At 35.2% G+C, this 23,100-nt stretch overlaps 1 protein-coding gene across 1 annotated transcript in view; it reads left to right on the top strand.

Annotated features, from left to right (window-relative positions):
* Positions 1-23,100, top strand: part of CACNA2D1 (calcium voltage-gated channel auxiliary subunit alpha2delta 1) — a 635,761-nt gene that overhangs the window by 406,207 nt on the left and 206,454 nt on the right. The window contains exon 6 of the mRNA XM_042781442.1: positions 11,191-11,320. Within this exon, the coding sequence (XP_042637376.1) occupies positions 11,191-11,320 (130 nt within the window). The remainder of the gene's footprint in view (positions 1-11,190; positions 11,321-23,100) is intronic.

The following is a 23,100-nucleotide window of genomic DNA, read 5'->3' as shown; positions in this document are numbered from 1 at the left end:
TTTTTTTTTTTTTTTTTTTTAGTGATTTTGAGTTTTATTCCACATTTTACTCACATTCTACCCAGGATCTCCTACATAGATCTCCCTTTGAGTCTTTGACAGTTGTAGCTGGGCACCATCTGGTCTCATAGTCATGTAGGCTAAGAATTGCATGGTATACCAGTTGCTTGGAGTAATTTTTTCCATGCATCTTTGGTTTTCTTCATTTTTCTTTGTTCTGTATAAGGAGAGCCCCAATGGATGATGCTCTTGATGTCATCCCACAGTACCTCTGATTCTTGTTCATTGGTGTTCAGTGTGTCAAATCTATTATTTAAATGGTCTCTAAATTCAGGAGGGATGTTATCAAAGTCATATTTTGCTCTCATGGACATTTTTTAATTGTCTTCAACTTCAACTGAAACTTGCAGGTGAGCAGTTGATGGTCTGCTCCACGATCAGCTCCTGGCCTTGTTTTGGCCAAAGATATTGAAATTCTCTATTGCCTCTTGCCACAGATGTATTCAGTCTGATTCCTGTGTTTTCCATCTGATGAAGTCCATGTACATAGAGCTGTTGCTTATGTTGTTGAAAAAAGATATTTGCAATGAATAAGTCATTGGTCTTGCAAAATTCTATTATGCGATCTCCAGCATTATTTCTATCACCAAGGCCATATTTTCCAACTACCAGTAACTCTTCTTTGTTTCCAGCTTTTACATTCCAGTCACCACCAAGGCCATATTTTCCAACTACCAATAACTCCTCTTTGTTTCCAGCTTTTGCATTCCAGTCACCAGTGATAATCAACACATCATGATTGCATGTTCAGTCAATTTCAGACAGCAGAAATTTGTAGAAATCTTCAATTTCCTTATCTTTGGCTGTGGTGGTTGGTACATATATTTGAATAATAGTAGTATTGACTGGTCTTCCATGTAGAGGTATGGATATTATACTATCACTGACAGCATTGTACTTCAGGACAGATCTTGAAACACTCTTTGTGATGATGAGTGCCACACCATTCTTCTTTAATTTATTATTCCTGGCATAGTAGATCATATGGTCATCTGATTTATAATGCCCAAAACCAGTCCATTTTAGCTCAATAATGCCTGGGATATCTATCTTCATGCTTTCCAATTCATTTTTAACAACTTCCAATTTTTCTAGATGCATACTTCATACATTCCATGTTCCAATTTTTAATAGATGTTTACATCTGTTTCTACTCATTTTGAATCATGCCACATCAGGCAATGGAGGTCCTGAAAGCTTTACTCTATCCATATTGTTAAGTTCATCTCCACTCTGAGGAGTCAGCTCTCCCTCATCAAATTTTGAGTGCTTTCTGTCCTGAGGGGCTAATCTTCTGGCACTATATTGGACAGTGTTTCAGAGCTATTCATAAAGTTTTCCAATAATATATCAGACAGTGTTTCACTGCTATTCATAAGGTTTTCACTGGCCAATTATTTGAGAAGTGGATGGCCTCTTCCTTCTTCCGAGTCTGTCTTAGCCCAGAAGTTCTCCTGAAACCCATCCACCATGGGTAACCCTGCTGGCATTTTGCAACACTGGTGGCATAGCCTCCAGCCTCACAGCACACAGCAACATGTAAGCCACCATAGGATGACAAAATGACAGACAAGTTCATCTCCCTTAGTTGTTCTTAGCCCCTCTACATCACCAGAGCACCTTTAAATAAACACAAGACATATATATATATAAAATTGCTGCATACATTGCTATACAGGGAAGGAAGTAGAGTGTGGTATTTAAGATTTAAGAGACTGTTCTCTGCAGTGCTACTACTTGGATTTGAATTCCAGTGGTGCTATTTTCTGACAGGGCAATATTTTCAATTTCACACATTCTCTGTTTCACTTTCATGATCTGTAATATGAAGGTAATAGTAATAACCTTATAGAGTTATTGTGAGAATTATAAAGCTAACACATATAAGAAGGCTGGTGATTAAAACCCACCAGCCACTCCGCAAAAGGAAGTTTGGGCAATCTACTTCCATAGTGATACTACCTCGGAAACCCAAGGGAGGTCGCTATAAGTTGGGTCTGACTTGATGGCACATAACAACAACACATGTAAAGGATTTAGAACATTTCCCAGCCCGTAGTAGGCAATCTAAAAATGTTAGGGACTATAATAATATGACATATTAGTATTAACAATAGTGTTGTTATTAACATTGGTATTAACATACTATTGTTAAAAGAAATTTAGGATTGATATGAAGTAGTTTTAGCTTCAAATGAAGAGACACATTTTGTGGGTATATATGCTAACAATAATGAAAATATATTATCTTGAGTTTTTTTTTTTTAATGGTACATATAATCCTTGTGATAATGTGAAAAATTTAAGACAATTCACATACAAAATAATAACCAGAGTTGAATATTAAAAAAAATCTAGAAAAAAATGAACAGAATGCAGAAATTTGTCTTGATATTATTGTTGGTTTTATGCATTCAGATTTGAGAGACAAAGGAAATATGCACATCAAATAAAAAAGAAAGACAAATGTGAAGATTATCTGTGAAATTTTTCATTCAGGTTCTCCTTAGTTTCAAAATTTACTTAGGTTCTTGAGTAGATTTTTAGAGACATCTGTCCCAATGAATTCCTTCAATTCCCTGAAGATTACAGAAGCAAATTCCCCAGAATGATCTGGTTGTTTCAGCAAGCTGCACTAGTAATTCCCTGTGTAAGCAAAAAGAAAGCAGATAGTGATAAACCCTTATTAACCTAATTCTAAGATCTATGTTTCTGACTAAAATCCAAATGAAATAAGTTTAACTAAGTATCCCCATATCATTAAATACAGTTGATTTATTTGCGACATTTTATTTTATTGATCATGTTAAAAATCTAACCCATCTGGAACATTTGGCTATTCTGCTGAATTCCCTTGCATATTTATGTTCCTGTTTATTTTCTTCTTACCAGAGTAAGTAAACCTGAGTCTAGAATGAGCTAAGAAAAATAAACATTTAGTCAATTTTATCAAACAGTGATTAAATTTATTCTAATTATTAAAGAAAAATCAAAGTCTGTTTACTAGTGTTTAAAAAAATGTAGCATGTAGATTTTGTATTCTGGCTCTGAAAATGACCCATGTTGAATTCTCAAATAGATGATAGCATAGAATATTAAAACCCACTGCAATTGAGTCAATTATGACTCATAGCAACCCTATAAGACAAAGTAGAATTGCCCCATAGGCTTTCCAAAGCTGAAAATCATGATGGAAGCAGACTGCCTCATCTTTCTCCCTAGAAGCGGCTGGTGGGTTCAAACTGCTGACCTTTTGGTTAGCAGCCAAATATAATAACTGGTTTATTGTGAGTTGCCTTGCTTTTTCTGCATCTAAAATAAATAGTTGAAGTATTTTGGATTTAGAATATTTGTATTGGGTTATAATGATAATAAACATATGATATGGACATATTAAGAAATTCCGGTGGTGCAGTACTTAAGGCATTTATTTGTCTGCTAACCAGAAGGTTGGTGGTTCAGCCACTCTGCAGAAGGAAGATCAGGCAATCTACTTCTGTAAAGATATACTGCCTCAGAAGCTCACTAGGGGTCTCTGTGAGTGGGAATCGACTCAATGGCAATGAGTTTTGGTATAGATATATTAGTGTTGGCAAAGAATGTTGAATGCACCATGGACTGTTAGAAGAATGAACAAATCTGTTTTGGAGGAAGCACAGCTGGAATGCTCTTTAGAAGCGAGAATGGCTAGATTTCATCTCTCCTACTGTGACCATGTTATCAAGAGGGACCAGTCTCTGGAGAAGGATATCATATTTGATAAAGTAGAGAATCAGCAAAAAAGGGGAGGACGCTCAACGCATTTGTTAAAGGAGAGATTAGAACACAGTCACCGTGAGCCAGAGCTAGACAAGGCTGCTGCCCTGCTTGTGCAGGGGGCACCCATGGTGAACAGAGAGGGGCCTGTGGAAGAGCTGTTAAGAAAAAAGACTTAAAATTTTTAGAGAAAATTTTGCTTTAAAATTTTAATTAATTTCAGCTTTCCATTATTCTGTCCATATTTAATTTTCATGTATTCAGCTTTTTTTTTATTCACCTAGCTTCATTCTTGACATTGATAGTTTGCAATGATCTTATAGTATGTAGAATAAAATCTGTATGTTTAAAAGATCATAAAACATAAATTTAAGCTGGTCTGATCCACTGTAAATACTGCTGATATCTTAAAATCAATGCATGAATTCCTGAATAGCTAATAACCACTTGAGGATTCATTGGGAAAGACTGTAAAATTAGTGAAAATGTACATTCAGTTTTTTTCTAGGGTATCTGTTTTATGAATTTTTGCACTTCTTTTACAACATTTCTTAATCTATTTTTTAATACTGCTATATGCCTCTTGCAAGGTAAATTTATACACTGATTCTCAGTTGTTCTAGACATGTATAATTCTCATTTTGATTTCACAATCAGTTCATTCTTTCCCAAAATAGTGTATGGTGTATTTACTTTACAACTCAATAAATACTCATTAATTTAGGGTAATTTGGTGGCATTATGAAATCTTAGAATCATATTCATATACAATTTACCAAGTGTATAACACAGGGTAAACGAAGACTGTTGGGGTTAAGTGCCATCAAGTAGGCTCTGATTCATAGTGACCCTACGTACAGCAGAACAAAACACTGTGTGGTCCTGCACCATCCGCACCATCCTTGCTGTACTTGAGCCCATTGGTGCAGCCACTGTGTTCATCCATTTTTTTGAGGATTTTCTCCTTTTAAAGTGACCCTCAACTTTAACCAACATGATGTCCTTCTCCAAGGAACGGTCCCTTCTGACAATATGACAAGTCTGGCCATTCTTGCTTCCTAGGACCTTTCTGGTTGACTTCATCCGGAACAGATTGGTTCATTCTTCTGATTGTTGTTATGTGCCATCGAGTTGGACCCGGCTCATAGCAACCCCTCCTTGGGTTGCTGAGGCGGTATCACTACGGAAGTAGATTGGCCATCTTCCTTCTGAGGAGTGGCTGGTGGGTTAGCAGTCAGATGCCTTAGACACTATGTTACCAGAGCTATAAAGTCTATAGGGAGTGCTAGATTCAGTTTTCAGAATATTTGAAATCACATAGCAGTTTTCATATTTAAGAAGATACTTCACTCTTTCCTAGTTGAAAAGAAACACACCATCATCCTCTTCTAAAAATTTGGGATATGACATATACATGAATTTACTTTTATAGCAGCACTTCACCTCTCATCTTGATGGTTTGAAAACTTTATACTACATGTACAATTGAAGTCAGTTCTGGGTGCTTCTTCTCGTTGTCTGTATCTATAATTCTGTTGAATCTCTTCATATGTGCTAGGTTCTGTGTTAGGTGCTTTGTATACTATTTATCATGCAAACCAAAAATACCTCTGTTTTCTTTCCCAGATAATCTCAGATTTCATATTCCAATTTTTTTGAATTATATGATTGTAGTCCTTGTTAGCAACCTCAATACATTTGATTGAAATAATTTCTATTTTTTTAATTAAATTTTATTATTAAATTATTGCAGTGATCAGTGTCTTGTTTTGATTTAAATTAGTTCACCTTTATGTGTTTTCATAGTCTTATTGGTTTTAGACTTGAATTCAATGTAATATGTAGAAAGTATATTTTTAAAATTTTTGCTTTAATATCTCCTAAATGTTTTTTTTCAATTTTATCTTTCTGTTGTTTCAGTTTTCACTACTTCCTATTCATTTATTTTCACAAAGTCTACTTCTCTTAGAGTTCTTCTTTCATTCATTTTTGTATAGTATAATTAGTAGGAGAAGAATACATGAAGATTTAATCTGAATAATTTGTCAAATTTTCTTTTGCTCATTAACATTCTAAATTTGCTTTTCATATTAATTTTAAAACATATTTTTTCTTAGTATGTTAACTAAATTGCCTCTGAAAAATTAATGCTCTAGTTTTTTCAACAGGATAAATCTAAAGAGTAATAACATTTTAATCCCCCAAAGGCCTGGAGATATCTTGTGAATTAACTTCAAAAGTTCTTACTTGTTCTTCAAACATCTAAGCTCACTTTTTTTTTTTTTTTTTTTTGGCAAGGGCAATACAGCTTATAAAATTTATAATTTTATTATATTATTGTTGCTATGACAATAAAGCAAAAGTGCAAATATTATTTTTAAATCCTTAGTATATAATTCATTTACATCACCCAACTCAAATTCCCTTTCTGAATCTCTTTATCCACTGCATACGTCTCTGAATCGTGTCATCCTTAAGGAGAAAAGAGTAGCTTAAACCAATTAAGTCAGAAGACTCAACAACCTTCTTATTACCACCAAACTGTATTTATTATGTAATATTCACCCAGGCCTTACAGCCTGAGCAGAAGAACGGTGACTGGAGGAAGGTTCAGCCATTTTTTCTATTGTTAATCCTTAACTGGCCACGGTTGTCTGGAGTTCCTTTAATGAATCTCCATTTTTCATTGATACAAGTGATTTTTAAAAGAGAATTTCCTCTATAACAGTCAGAACTGGTAACCAGTAATAACTAGTGGAGCAGCTCAGGTTGCTTAGATACCAAAGATGAACTAGTAGTGATTATAAAACCAAAAGAAACAGACTCACTGCCATGGAGTTGGATCCGATTCATAGCGACCCCTCCTTGTACAATGTACTCATTTTGAATTATTTTAAATTTCCAGTGTTATTCCCAATATAAAATACAATCTTAGGCATGTAATAAGCCTCTAGGTATGCCACTTTAATACAATATAAGTAAATATATAAGTGAAACCAAGTCTGAATTTTCTGGTATACTGGCACCTTGGTTTCAACACTATCAATAAAGAGGGAGCTCTGGTGGTGTAGTGCCTTAGGCACTTGACTGCTAACCAGAGGGCTGGTGGTTCAAACCCACCAGCCACTCCTCAGAAGGAAGATGGGGCAGTCTACTTCTGTAGTGATACTGCCTTGGAAACCCAAGGAGGGGTCCCTATGAGTCGGGGGTGACTCAATGGCAAATAGAAACAACAACATTACTTAATAACTGAAATTATATTGAGATGAATAATCTGAGAAACAGACTTCCCATATTTTTCTTATGTGTTTTACCAAATCCATGTGCAGACGTTTCAGAATTGACCTGCTCAGTTTCTCTGTATATATTTATAGAGGGTACTCTGGAGACTACAGAAGACATATATTGAAAAAAAATCCTGGAAAGAGATATAACTTTTTTTTTTCCTTTTATGTGCTCTGGAAGCAGGGAAATCACTTCTAGGAGAATATATTTAAGATTTTTAATCAACATATTAGACAATATATGTTAAGTAATTTTTCTCCAAAATGTCAGTTAATTCTTTTGTGCTTAATATTTACTGTATCTTTACATATTATATTATATCATAGTATATTAAGGAGCTCTGGTGGTGTAGTGCCTAAGGCATTTGACTGCTAAACAGAAGGCTGGCTGTTCAAACCCACCAGTCACTCCTCAGAAGGAAGATTGGGCAATCCATTTCCTTAGAGATACCGCCTCGGAAACCCAGAGAGGGGTTGCTATGAGTAGGAGACAACTCAATGGTACATAACAACAACATAATGTGCATATTTCATGTTTCCTATGTAATTAATCTTTTACGTTATTTAGTAGCAACATAAAATTGTATCTACCATCCTTGCATTATTGAGCACTTAGTTTATTTCTAAGTTTATATATTAAACTGACATTTCTATAAATGTTAATATTGATCAATCTCTCCACTAATAATATTTCTTGGGAAAGTCATTCAATGCAATGTTTGCACATACCCCAATCTTAATTCATTTATTCAGACATTTGTCTGATCTATCTATCTATCTACCTACCTTAGCTATCTATTTATCATAGATCTATCTATATTATCTCATCCTTCCACTTACTATATATCTAAAACTTTTGAGAAATAGATGTAAATGGAATTTCTTTAAAAGGTGTGTTTACAAAAGATAATATATTATTTTCTAAAATTCTAGAAGTGGGCCTACAGATTTATATCAGAACTGAAACTGACTTATTAGATCCTTTAATTTTGTTCTTCTTAATAAGAGGTGGAAGAACATACTAGAATTTCCTGGGAAATTCTTTCAAAATATATCCTCCTCATTATGATATGGCTTTTTTTTTTTTTTTTTTTTTTTTGAGGGAGACCTCTCTATGTATTTCTGATATACTTTGTAGGATAAGGGCCACATATGTAGTCCTGTATCATTTATTTTAAGGTTTAGGAAGCTGAAGCTGTAGGAAGAGTAATGGGCTCGAGTGTCACATGTTATCAGTGCAATAGTGTAGAACCAAATCACTTGTCATCAATACTTTCCATTGTGCCTTTTTGTAATATTTCCAAACAGTGTTCCTTGTAATGGGTATTGCATGAAAAATGAGATTCTGGGTCACATAAGCTTGATAAACAGTGGGTTAAATATAATTTCCTTTAGTGCAAAATATCTCTGACACTTCACATGCTAATGTATTTGTTATTCTAATAATAGAAGTATACTGTATGTGGCATTTTCCTAACTTATTTCGTAATAGAGCTAGCCCCTGAAGTATCTTGAAGGACTAGTCTCTTTGGAACCATACTTTGCTATAAATTACTTGCCATGATACGTTTTGCATGCTGCTTATTATTCAGAAATAATGCAACTTTGTTATACATGGCAGATAGAAAAATTTAGGCTTCTATTAACAGTCTTATTATCAATCTTAATTTTTTTCATGGGAAAGATTTTTACTAAATAGTATATCCCTAGCAAATGCTGTTGAAGTTTTTCAAGCAGTTATCCTCCAATTTTAGTACCCAAAGCACCAGGAAGGCTTGTTAAAACACAGATTGCTGGGCCCTCCATTGGTGCTTCTGAGTCGCCAGTTGATGAATGGATAAGAACATTCACATCATTCATGATTCTGAGCCTTCTGTACATTCAGGATGTTAATTCGGGTAATTAATGTGCCCTCTTACTCAATTCAGTAGTGCGTAGGAATAGACAACTGAATATGGATTTTAAAATGTGTTAAGATTCACAGTTTAATCCAAGAATAATAATCAGAGTTCTCATGTTTATTCTTTCCTCTCTTAACAATTACAATCAAGATAGTCGTGTTATCTGAAATAGTTTGAGTGTTCTATTGCACTTCACTTTTCTTTCCTTAGTAATCTCTTTTCCTCTATCTTTCCTTTCTTCTTCCTGCCCACATCTAACCTGTTTCAGAAAATAATATTATTAGTGTTTACTACATGTAGGTATTTTACCAAAATTTTAGACTTTCAACATAAGATTGTTTTGTCATTTTGTACACTCAGTTTTCAATGGAAACTAAGTAGATGTGTATAACTTTCTCATGGATAACAAGGAGCCACCTGTTTTCTTGTATTTTTATTGAAGACAAATAAATATTAAAGTCTCAATCACACATACGTCTGCATGGCTAGGCATACATTCAAAATCATATCCAATCCAACTATCACAAGGTTCACAAAATAATTCTTGCCCCTGTGATACACAAAGGAGCCTGGTGGTACAATGGTTAAGTGCTCAACTGCTAACCAAAGGGTTGGTGTTTCGAACCCACCAGTCACTCTGTGGACAATAGTCCTGAAGATCTGCTCCTATAAAGATTACATCCTTGCAGACTCTATAAGGCAGTTCCACTCTGTCTAAAGGGTCGCTATGCATCAGAACTGATCCAACAGCCAGGGGATTTGGGGTTTTTTGGTTAATCTTTAGAAAGCAGGCTAAGTCTTTATCCCACAGAGCAGTAGGTGGGTCCCAACTATCGATCTTTGGATTTACAGCCAATGGCTTTAACTGCTGCACCACCAGGGCTATTTATCTATCTATCTATCTATCTATCTATCTATGGCTAATATTGTGTCTAAAAAGTCTTTCCTATGTTGTGGTTATCCTAGAAAAAAATATACGTGTGTGTACACATATACACATGTTAAAATGTCTCAGGATACTGACATGTTATCTGGCCATTTGAATATTCAGAGCAATATGAAAAATCTGTCACTGTCATTTCTTTGTAAACTTGCAGTTTATTTTGGAATTTGACTTTAGGTTGTTGTCACATTCTATAAGTCTTCTCTGGGATTTTCTGATTGTTCAAGTCAGTCTTCTAGGTTGTTTATCCCATGCATTACTGGAATGTGCTGCCAAAATAGTTCAATATTGGATTTTTTTTCCAGTGTTGTTTTGTGGAGATAAGAATTGGAATATGGAAACCATTAATCTTTGTAGTAAAGGAGTTGAAAGGATAGTTCTGAGTTTAATCCAAATATTTTTATATAGTGAAGACATAAAACAATCACATTTTAATTGAAAAGAAAGAAGTTTGAATAGTAAAACAACAACTTGGTACACAGATGCATTTTGAATAAATGACCTATAATTTTAGTTTCTTTCTAGGGGAGCTCAATAAGTAATTCAGCATAGAGAGCACAGTTGGAATAGATAGAAAATTAATCTTCGATCTTAAACTCCTGTGGGATTTTCTTGAATCATTATTGATTGGGAAACAGATCAGTTGAAGTTAGGGTTTAATTGTACTGAGAGTTATAATAGATATTTTATTTCCTGGTACGTTTTTTGTTTTTTCAAATGAAAGTTGATGCACAGAATATAGGGAAAAGTCAAACGAATATGACATAAAAGTAATCCTTCATTGTTACCTTATTGTTGTCATGTGTACTTTATTGTCATACCAAGAATTACCCTCAACTGTATAATATAAATTAATTACCATAAGGTATAAAGTTTATTTTAAGGAATTACTTTAATTTCTTTGCATTTAAAGACAATTCATGCTGTTCTTTAAATATATGTATTAATCGGCATTGCATCTGGGAAAGTTCTATGCCTTTTAGGATGATACTGTGTGACTTCAACATTGAGGATATTAGGAGGAGTTAGATTCTAATGTGAATGATATCATGAGGATATAATGTGAACGCTAATATCAGGATAGAAACATGATGATCTCATGTCAATTATGGTACTGTATCTTTAAATATTTTTATAGACTTTCTTTTTGAAGAATCTAGATTTGATAAGTGAAGATAATAGGTTAGAATATCTTTGTTAGCATGAGTTGTAATTTTCTGTTTCTTGCCTATCTTTTTCTGTATAGCCCGAAAAAAATGACAGTGAGCCAGGCAGCCAGAGGATAAAACCTGTTTTTATAGAAGATGCTAATTTTGGACGACAGATATCTTATCAGCATGCAGCAGTTCATATTCCCACCGATATCTATGAGGGCTGTAAGTAAAAGGATATGAACAACTGTTATAATACTATTCTATTGAGTATTATATGTGCCCTAATTTTGAAAGAAAAAGGAGCAAAGGTGATATGGTTTCATTTGCATGCAATAGATGAGTCTGTAATAAACTGATTGTGTAAAAGAAGAAATCTCATTTTCATGAATAGTTTTGTTCATTGTGTGTGGTAGGCCAAACAGTGGCCTCCCCAAAATGCCATTAATATATTAATATAGTTATAAAAATGAAACAAAAACACTGCCATCAAATAGATTCTGACTCATAGAGACCCCCATTGGGTTTCCAAGGCTGTAAATTTTTACAGAAATAGAAATCTTCCTTCTGCAGCTGGTGAGTTTGAACTGTTGACCTTCTGGTTAGCAGTCAAATGCTTTAGGCACTTTGCCACCAGAACTCCTTAATATTCTTACATGTATATAATATTAACATCTGTTGTAATCCCAAAATCTGTGAATAGGTTACTATAGATGGAAAAGGGGCGTTAAGGTTCTTGATGGAATGAAATCTGCTCATCAGCAGATGGGGAGATTTTCCTGAATTATCTGGGTGGGCCCAATGTCATCAGAAGAGTCCTTAAGGGTGGGAGTGGAAGATGTTTCAGTGGGAAAATGGTCAGAGCAATAATTCTGGTTTTAAAGATGGAGTAAGGGGGCCAGGAAGGCAAACTCTAAGATAATAATTTTTTATTGAGTATGCCATTAAGTTTGTGGTAATATGTCACAGCAGCAATCAGAAACTAATATTTTGAAATCACTAAGTAAATATCTGTCAAAGGGTTTGCATCCATGGAGATGTCCTTTAATCCATTATATTGAAAATATTTCTGGCTGTCCAAGTTACATAGATAATTTTAAAAGAAAGAAGAGATGTCCTTTAAAAATCAAAACTATACAGCTGTATATATTTTAAATATTTATATATTCCAACACATGCACAGACTGATCAATGGAAAGAGTTGTATATTTTACACTCTTTCCAAGTATTCCTCTGAGTTCTCATGTCTGTTGATCCCTCTCTTTTGTTCTCTTAATTTTTTTGTTCTCATTTTTGCTCTCTCTGTTTTACTCTAGATTGTGAGTAAGAGATACACTCCCTTATCAAAAAAAAAAAAAAAACTCACTGCCATCAAGTTGATTCTGACTTATAGTGACCCCATTTGGGCTCCTGAGGCAGTAAATCTTTATGGAAGTAGATTGCCCCATCTTCCTTCTGTGGAGCAGCTGGTGGCGTTGAACCAACAGCCTTCTGGTTAGAAGTCAAATAACTTAAGGCACCATGAAACCAGAACTTCTTTAAAAAACAGCAACAACAACAAAATACTGCAGGACAAAGAAGTGTTGAGGAGAAGACAAACAGTAGACCTAAAGAAACATAAAGCCACTGACAATAGACTCCCCAGACCCAATGACTTGATGAGAATAGAATAGTAGTAATAATAATTTTGTATAACTCACCAGCCACTCTTCGGAAGGAAGGTTGGGCAATCCTACTTCCGTAGTGATACTGCCTCAGAAATCCAAGGAGGGATCGCTATGAGTCAGGTTTGACTCGACGCCACATAAGAACAACAACAACAACAAGTAATAATAATAACCATTTAATAACTTTACTGTGTGCCTGATTCCATGCTAGCTTTCTTAACATAATAACTCATTTATTTATTGTAACTTTTTTTAAACAATTAATTTTGAAGACAGAGATACTGAGGCAGAAAATGTTTAATGAAAGGAAAGTAGGTGAACTTCTTGATATTTTACTTTTAATTTTAATTCAGTTATATTATTTGAGAGCCAGAACTGCCCACAAGAGGTAGTGAAGAATTGATTTGTATAAGAATCTTCATATCATATTTATTTGCTTTTCATTTTTTCACTTAGTTGAAACCATGTTCATAATAACTCTTCATCTATTTTGTCCTTGAAGACACAAAATCTGACACATAAGGCAAATTCAAACATGTTTTTTAAGAATATTAATTGCCACATAGCACATACAATTTTTTTTTTAATACCAACAAGAGATTCAGCTTTCTGTGATAAATGTTTCTCTTTCTAATTTAGATTAAACTATTTGTAATCGTCATCAGAGGATGATTTTAAGTTTCACAGAAAATAAGAAATTTTACTTTGAAAATAAGCAAGATACAAACATTTAAATATATCTTTTCAGAAGACATAAGGCACACTTTGAAATACGGTGCAATTAAAAGAAAATAGAGGAAACGAAGCTGTGTGGTTGGATTATTTATTTAGTACCATTTATGTTCATAGTGGCCGCTTCCTTTTTAGCTGAAATCTCATCATCAAGATTTTGCCCTTGCCTTGGCCTGTACGCCTTTAAAATTCATATCTGGTGTTATGAGTAAATGACACAGGAATAAAATCAGAAATGTCAACAAGTTCTGGAAAATTTAATAATTACCGGTATTCTTCATTCAGTACATTGGAACAAACCAGCTTTAGAGATCGTTCTAGGTTTCTGAGTTTAATAAATGTGAAAGTACACTTTAATTGAAGGATTAACAGAAGGAAACAGCTTCTTCCCTCATGTAAAGCCAATCGTGTAGCTACGTGCTCATAAGAAATCTCATATTCTCATTTCCCAAAGGCGATTACTTTTTAAAGTTCCTTGAATTGAAACATGATCATTTTTGCTAAATGTTATATTTAAAGCTTTAGAATAGTTTATTTAATTAGAACCCTATCCAAAAATTTTTATTTCTGAGAAATTCACTGGTTGGTACTTGTATTTAAAAGAACATTCAAACATACTTAATTTTCATATCTAATGTATCTGCTTAAGGGTTTAGAAAATGAACAAAGAACTTGGCAAAGAAAGGACTGTATATTCATACTTTATTTTTAATCACAGAACTTTATTAATTTTGACTACTTTAGATTTAAATGTAGAGAATGTCTTTACTTATATTCAGTATAGAAATATAGAATATTCTATAGTGCCTAAGGCATTTGACTGCTAACCTGAAAGCTTGAGGTTCAGACCCACCAGCCACTCCTTGGAAGGAAGCTTGGGCAATCTATTTCCATAGTGATACTGCCTCGGAAACTCAAGGAGGGGTTGCTATGAGGTGGGTTCAACTCTACGGCAGTGAGTTTGGTTTGGTTTGGTTATAGTAATTTTTCAGCAGAAATTTGTTTGTAGAATTATTATAGTTTCAGAAATAATATTTGTTAATAAAGGAGCATAATAATAAAGAAGTTGGATTTGCATAAATTTTTCAGGTACTAAATAATTTTGTCCTTAGCTTATAATTTAAGCAACACTGCTTTACTTCCTTTCAGAAATACAAAATTGAGTATACTTTTGTAGCAGAGATAACCTTATTTTGATAAAAGAACACAAGAGAATTTCCAAAAGTTGTATTATATTTTGAAGTCTCACATGCTGTACTGAGAGTACTTTCTTTCTGTAAATTAAACTACTAATAATCTTTAATACACTCAATGTAATTTATCTGGATGTATATTTGTCTTGTCTTAAAAAAAAAATAGTGCTACTCTATCACAAGTGATGCTAGTATGAAAATGATAGGGCGCAGAGTTATCCTGCCTTTGAAGACAATTGTGTAAGCAACTATTCTGGTTACCTATTGCCTCTGTGACACAAATATGCCACAAATGGGATGGCCTTAACAAACAGGAGTTTATTCTCTTACAGTTTGGAGGCTTTAAGTCCAAGTTGAAAGTGCCAGGCTTTAGGGGCTGGGTGAAAGCCCCTCAACCTTGAGATCCAGCTCTGCCTCCTGCTCCTGGCCCACTGGAGCTGGAGGCATTTCTTCACTCGGAGAGTTGCTGGCTGCTGAGGCTGAGAAGCCCAAGGTTGACAAGTAAAAAGACACAGTGCAGATGTTACCAAACCACATGGCAGGCCATTAATTTAAGTCCATTTTGAGTCCCAAGGTCGGCAGAATGTGGCAGGCTGCTGAACATTGACACAGTTACATGCAGGGTCCAAGTGTGCCATAGTACAGACCATTCCCCAAAGCTGCTACTTATATACAGGAAGCAGACCCCATTCCCTAAGGCAGCTACTCAGCTGCTCACAGTAGATTCCACCATGGAGTTGATTACCAGTCTCATCATGGGGAATAGTACATCCAGCTGTCCAGACACTCAACCAGGCCCGGTCAAGGTGACACACAAACTGAACTACCACAGTAACCCTTAATAATCACCTGTAAATTTTAACCACAACTTTGTTCTAAGACATAGCCACTCATTAATTACAGAACACAAATATTAGTTTACATTTACCTATTTTGAAGAAGTCATTTAATTTTGTTATTCCAACAAGTAACAAGGTGGATAATATTCCTATTAAAAATATAATATTCAAATTGATTGACCTGTCCAGTGTAAATCAGGCTCTCTGACTCCACAGCTCTGAGAGCATTGAAGGCAGATGGAAACAGTCTCCTTATGATATTCAGTGTGCTTGGGCAAAAGGCTGGGCTCATGAGTGTGTTAGAAGTCTGCCCTTTGTGCTTCATCTATCTGTCTTGTCTATCTGTCTCTCTATCTATCTATCTATCTGTCTATTCATCTATCTATATCTGAAACCAATCAGTTGCCATTGAGTGGATTCCAATACATAGCAGCCCTGTGTGCATCAGAGTAGAATTGCTCCATGAGATTTTCAATGGCTGATTTCTTGGAAGTACAGTCATCCTTTTATATCTACAGTGGAATAGTTTCATGTCCCCCTGTGAATACCAAAATCCACGGATATTCAAGTCCTTTATATAAAATGGAATAGCATTTGCCTAGTATCTACACACATCTTCCTAAATACTTTAAATCATCTCTAGATTACTTATAATACCTAATACAGTGTATATGCTGTGTAAATAGCTTTACCCTAACTCTTAGTCTTTGAGAGATGGCTTTGGCCACTTAATTTTTTCCCAAAAAAATACTTTCAATCTGCACCTGGTTGAATCCTCAGATGTGGAACTCGAGGATAAGGAGGGCTGACTTCCTACTCCCATGTATTTCATCTGAAGCCGCTATGGGGTATCTCAAACCTTCCACATGTCAGTTATCAGCTGGCAGAGTCACTTTCTGCACCACCTAGGACTCGCAACATATTACAGTCTCAGGAAAAAGATTTCAATAGAGTAATATTAATTTATGTACCAACTTCCCTAAATATAAAAGAATACCACTTCTCTAAATATATTTTGTTAGAGCAGATGGCATATTAACTGACGATAAATTAGACTTTGTTAGTGATTTTTTATTTTGGACATTAACCATGTCTAATAATGCTAATCCGTTTGTAGTAAAATAGAAAACAGCCTGAGCCTTCAGATACTACAATTCCAAACAGTATGTATGATCCTCATATGAAAATGAAACAAGCATTTATTTCATCAAATTTTAGCTCTGATGCATGGACAAGAACTCAGAGCCTAAAAGAATGGGTACAGATCCTGATTCTGCACCATATCTTCAGCCTCTTCACCTCTGAGCGAGAGGAATACACCTCACTGTATTGTGGGGAGAATTACATGAAGTAACTAATGTAAGGAATCTGTCACATAGGAAATATTTCCATCTCACTATTTTTAAGTCCAACAAAACAAATGTAAGATTTAAAAATAATAATAATAAAAAACTTTTAGTAATTTAAAATGTTGTTGTTGTTATGTGCCGTCGAGTCGGACCCGACTCATAGTGACCCCTCCTTGGGTTTCCAAGGCAGTATTACTACGGAAGTAGATTGCCCCATCTTCCTTCCGAGGAATGGCTGGTGGGTTTGAACCACCAGCTTTCTGTTTAGCAGTCAAGTGCGTTAGCCACAAATATTAGCCTGTATTACTCAAATGTCAGTTATACCAAGATTAAGTTTTATGACCAACAATCAAATAATTCCAAGGAAATAATAGGCAAACAATCAACATGTTGGATATGAAACATGTTTCAAACAATTGATCTCCATTTTATAGAATTGTGAGTTGGGCTTGTTGAAATTGTTATCATAACATGGCCTGATTTGCACAAGCTTCCTTGAGAGCTCCCAACATGACTGCCTACCGAGATGCAATTTGCCGACATAAACCAGTGCTCTGAGGAGTAAACAGAGCCAAAATGTTCCCACCACTTCCACCCCTGTGATATTTTTCTAAGTAATTGTTTTTAGTGCTAGTATTGATCACAAACAAGAATTTACATCAAGATACAATAATACAAAATTGTTTTCAGCAGTAGTACATTCTTAAATTTTATGTTTATTGATTTTCCTTTTAACCAGCTATTTTACCCTTCCTCCACCACACACACAAGTATTCTGCATTTGTGGAGAGTGCATTATTCCATTTTACAATGTGGTAAGTTACATGACTAAAGAAGGGGACTGTCCATGAAGTACTATCTTGGCTGTAACATTAACGAAGTAGCTTCTCTTTCTCCTTTTAAAATGCTATTTAAATTATAAAGGCTTGATTCCGAGTCATGAAACTAGAAATCTGACAAGTGCTAGAAAATGGCACTCTTAAGAATAATACATTCTGGAAATAAAATGATCATCCATTGAATAAAGGGATTAGCTTAAATAATGAGCATTGTAATTAGGAGTGAGCAGTGAAATATTAAGAACCTCATAAAAAGATATTAAAGACAACACTGAATATAAAATACAGATTTCAAGTTAGGTAATTTGATCATATATGGTAAGCCTGGTACTAAGAAGCAACTTCACTTCTAAGGCAAAGGTTGCACTTTCTTTCATTGCTTTTATCTGATGTTGTTTCTGTAATGTAAGTATTGTTATAGATAGCAATGTAATGTTTGTTTTCTGGTAGGAAAAAATGGACTGCATGTAAACCAAATGCCAGCAATATCGTATTCTTCTGATCCTATAGATTCTGATCCTTTAATTCCTTTAGGACTATACAAAACAAACCAATAAGTGATAACAGCTATCTGAGATTCACAAATTTATTTCCAGAGTAAAATTACTATAGGCTTAACCTCAATCTTAAAAGAATAATTATAAAACAACCTATGAAAATTTTAAACTGGTTTTTTCACACTTTGCAACATATGGTATAGAAATACTTGGCTGTTTTATATGGATTTGCAAGGCCTTTTTGCATTTTAATAAAGAATCTGGATTTCAGCTCTCCACCTCAAGATTGTTGTTATTGTTCTTATGTGCCGTCGAGTCAGACCTGACTCATAGCAACCCCTCCTTGGGTTTCCAAAGCAGTATCACTATGGAAGACTGGAAGTTAATTAATGTTCACCAAATGCTGAAGATACCTAAGTTAGCATTAATTCTTCTCCCCTATGGTGGTGTAGTGCTTAAGGCATTTGACGGCTAACCAGAAGGCTAGTGGTTCAAACCCACCAGCCACTCCCTGGAAGGAAGGTTGGGCAATGTACTTTTGTAGTGATCCTGTCTTGGAAAACCAAGAAGAGGTTGCTACTAGTCAGATCTAACTCAACAGCAGTGCATTCGTATGGTAAATTAGGAGTCCTGGTAACATAATGGTTAAAGCGCTAGGCTGCTAACCAAATGGTCAACATTTGAAACTCAACAGCCACTTTGCAAGAGAAAGGTGTGGTAGTCTACTTTCAGAAGGATTTACAGCTTTGGGAACCCTACTGGGGCAGTTCTACCCTGTCCTATAGGGTCACTATGAGTCGGAATTCAACTCCACAGCAATGAATTTGGTTTTGATTTGGTATGGTATACTGAAGCTAAGCAAGGCCTCCAGTGAAGAAGGGACAAAGCAGAGGGAGATTCCATTTCCTAGCAGCTATGTGTTTGGCTCATAGCAACACAGAGGGAAAGAGAAGGAAAAGAATGGTTGTATCTTGGCTGATATCTTAGACCAGGCTGGGTAGATGGTGGGTCTTGTCTTAGATAATTTAAGCTGACTCTTTTGGGGAGAGAATTTATGGATCAATTAGAGATTTATTTTGGTAGGCTTTTTTCTTATGCAGCTCTCTTGATGCAGCAGACACGTCTATTCCAAGCCTGTTGCTTCCATGGCCCTAGGTGTCATTTTGGATTTGCCTCCCTACAACCACCTAGGTACTCCAAGAGATTGTGAAATTCTATGTGCTTCCTGGATGGCTCTTGGGTGCTACAAAAGGTTAACACTTGTCTGCTAAGTCAAAGGTTGGTGGTTCGAATCCACCCAGAAGCACCTCAAATTAAAGGCCTCGTGACTACTAAAAAATCAACCATTATAGACTGTGTGGAATACAGTTCTAGTCTAACATAGTCACCATGAATCAGAATCAACTGATGGCAATTTGTTTATGTGCTTTATGCTGACCTTAGCAGATGTAACAGTCTGTCAAAATTTTGCCTTAAAATGTCACTCAGTATTTTAATGTTTTACTGTATGTCACTTGTATTGTTTTCTTTATAAGATTTATCTCATATTGTTGCATATTTGGTTAAATATATATGAAATAGTCAATGGAAATTCTGCTGTTTTTATAAGAGTCTCAACAAGGGAGTTAGCAGTACTTAGAGAAATTTTTTAAGAATCTCTGTCATCGTACATGCTTAGTCTTGGTATTGATCCCATGTTTCCCATCAAACAAGAAAAATGTCTATATTTCGAAAACCTAAACCCCAGAACAGTGTGCAACCTAACGCACTTAACAAAGCACCCATCTTTTCATGACTTTCTCAGCTAGGAGCTGATCTTTATTTCTCCATGACTTGTAATGGGGCTTAATTATTTTCAATGTATGTATTAAAGTTTCTTATTTGTACTTCACATTTATTAAGATCTATGTTATAAAGAAAGTACTCTATTAATTTTTTTAGTCTAGTAATACTGGGCAGGACTATTAAGAGATTTTTTAAAAGTCTAGTTATTGCTATAATTTTTCTTACTGCTTAGTAGAGTTTACAAATGAAAATCTACTGTTTCTTTGTTTCTGAAAAAGAAATTCAAAAGGAAACTCAGAGAGTAGGTGTGAAAAAGGACATGTGCAAATTCAGTGCCTCCATCAATTGATAGCTGGAAATCAGAAGTGTACTTGGCTAGCTTTTTATGATGGGTATAACAAGTGACAGGCCATTCAAAGGTTGAAGGAAGAGAGATAATGAAATCTTAGATTAGAATAGCTTCCAAAACAGACTGACAGTACTGTTCACAGCAAATTAAAAAGGGCTTGACAATTGGAGAGAAAATGGAAGTCTGGAATTCAAGATGAGAATTTTTTAATCATCTGGCATTTTACTTCATGGATAAAATCTTATTCAGATTTCTCCCTAGAGATACAGAGGCATTTAAAATATATTTCTAGAATCTTATTAAAAAGGATAAACATTTTAAATGGACTAAAGAATTCAGGATTATTTTCTCTCAAAATATAAAAATCAGATTTTAAAAATATGAGGTTATGAGCTATACAGATAGTCAGATTGGAATAAGTATTTAATTGTCATTGATCAAGTCATATATAATTTTTTACTTATTGAATAATACGTGACTTATTTTTATTGTTACTTGAGTTATGAAGCATTTTGCTAGGCTTTTGTTCTCATGCAGCTCTCTTGATGCAGCAGACACGTCTTTATTCCATGTGATAACATAACTGCCTGTTGCTTCCATGGCCCTAGGTGGCATTTTGGGCCTCCCTGTCACCACCTAGGGTACTCCAAGAGATTGAGAAATTCTATGTGCCTCATGGATGGAAGCTTGAGTGTTACAAAAGGTTAACAAAGGCCTTAGTACAAAGAATAACTTTGTTAGTGTTATGTGAAAAAACTGTTTTCACTTGTTCCTTATAAACGATATTACCTTGAAACTGAGGATTTTAAACTACCATAGACACTGATAATATATCTTAAACTCACCTAGGGTGGAATATGATTGAAGAAATGTCCCATTACTACTCTTTTGGATAATGAAGACTAGCAGTTGTTTCTGTACTTTCTTGGTAATCATACCCATGGTGTGCAAATATAGCAGCAGTGCTTTGGCAACATTCAATACAGAGTTAACGTCTCCAGGAGGTTCACACAGGCAATTAGTGGAAAGCTTTATAGTAGAAATAAATTAATTTTGTATGGGTGACTCAAATTTATCAGTTCCAGGCCACAAAACCTGAACCTCCCCGGGTTTAGGATTTGTATTTAATTATATAGGCAGGATATAAATGATAAAACCAAACTCAATCCAATGCTATTGAGTCAATTCCAACTCATAGCAACCCTGGGATAGAGTCGAACTGCCCCATAGGGTTTCCAAGACTGTAAATCTTTAATGCCTTAGGCACTACACAACCAGAGCCCCTAAATCTTTATGAAAGCAGACTGCCACATTTTCTTCCTGCAGAGCAGCTGGTGGCTTAGTACCATTGACCGTTCATTGAGCAACTGAATGCTTTAACCACTGTACCATCAGGACTCATATGTAGGCAATGCCACTTGAAGTTTTTCTAAAAATGAAAGCACAACTGAGCTAACTGTGCTCTTTCTTATGGCATATGCTCTTACTCTAACTTGGAATCTCCTGTTTCTCCCCTCCCTTTGCTCTGACAAGCTCTTCAGTTCTTCCATGCTTGATTGAAATGAGTCCTCTGCATTGTTGTCGGGAGCGCTGCTGGCATAATGCCTAAGGCTAACCATAGGCTTGGTGGTTCACACCCACCAGTCAATCCACGGAAGGAAGACAGGGCAGTGCACTTCTGTAAAGTACCTCCTTGGAAACCCAGTGGGGGTTGCTGTGAGCTGGAATTGACTGGATGGTAATGGGTGGATTGCTATCCTTTTATTGGTCAAAAAAACAAACAAAAAAAAACTGCAATCAAGTCAGATATGACACATAGTGACCCCTCCTTGGTCACTATGGGTCAATATCGCGATGGAAGTATATTGCCCAATCTTCTTACTGAGGAGTGGCTGGTGGGTTTAAACTGCCGGCCTTTTAGTTAGCAGTCATGGCTTAGGCACTACACCACCAGAGCAGAGTTTACTCTCTTTTCTCTGCCTTGATAGCATTTAGTGATTATCTCAATATTAGGATTTATTACCTTGTCTTAAATTATCCACTTATGCTTGTCTCCTCTAATGGATTTTTTTAAAAATGTACTTCTAATATAGGGATAGTATATAATTTATCTTTGTTTTTCATAGCTCTGGTGGCATAGTACCTAAGACATTTGACTGCTAACCAGAAGGCTGGTGGTTCAAATCCACCAGCCATTCCTGGCAAGGAAAACTGGACAATCTACTTCCATAAAGATTTAACCTTCTCGGAAACCTGAAGGGGGTTGCTATGAGTCCGAACTGACTCCACAGCAGTGAGTTTTTGGTTTTTTTTTTTTTAAACATTTGGAATCAATAATGGGAAGCAGTAAGGAACTACTATAGCCCATACAAGAGGAACTGAGGGTATTATGTAGACTTAACCCAGTTTACTCAGATTGAACTAAATTTATTTATGTACAAGAAAAATCTAAGCTTTTGAAATTGTTACATTGTTTGTTCAAATAGCACAGAAACACCTCCCTATCAACATTCATATTTATCATGTAAGATTGTACATCAATCTTGAGTATTTCTTAAAACATCTATGAAAGTCCACTTATCTCTTATTTAGAAATAAACTTACTATTTATTGTCCTATATTCTTTTCACTAAGGAGCTGTGGTTGTGTAGTGGTTAAAGTATTTGTCTGCTATCCAGAAGGTTGGCAGTTCAAACCCACCTGCTGATTTGCAGGAGTAAGAGGAGACAATCATCTTTACTTCCATAAGGATTTA

Source organism: Orycteropus afer, unplaced genomic scaffold (assembly GCF_000298275.1).
Source record: "Orycteropus afer afer isolate SDZICR_OR568_19922 unplaced genomic scaffold, OryAfe1.0 scaffold00007, whole genome shotgun sequence".
Lineage (NCBI taxonomy): Eukaryota > Metazoa > Chordata > Mammalia > Tubulidentata > Orycteropodidae > Orycteropus > Orycteropus afer.
The sequence above is the reverse complement of the archived record's forward strand: the minus strand, read 5'-3'. Positions and strand labels throughout refer to the sequence as shown.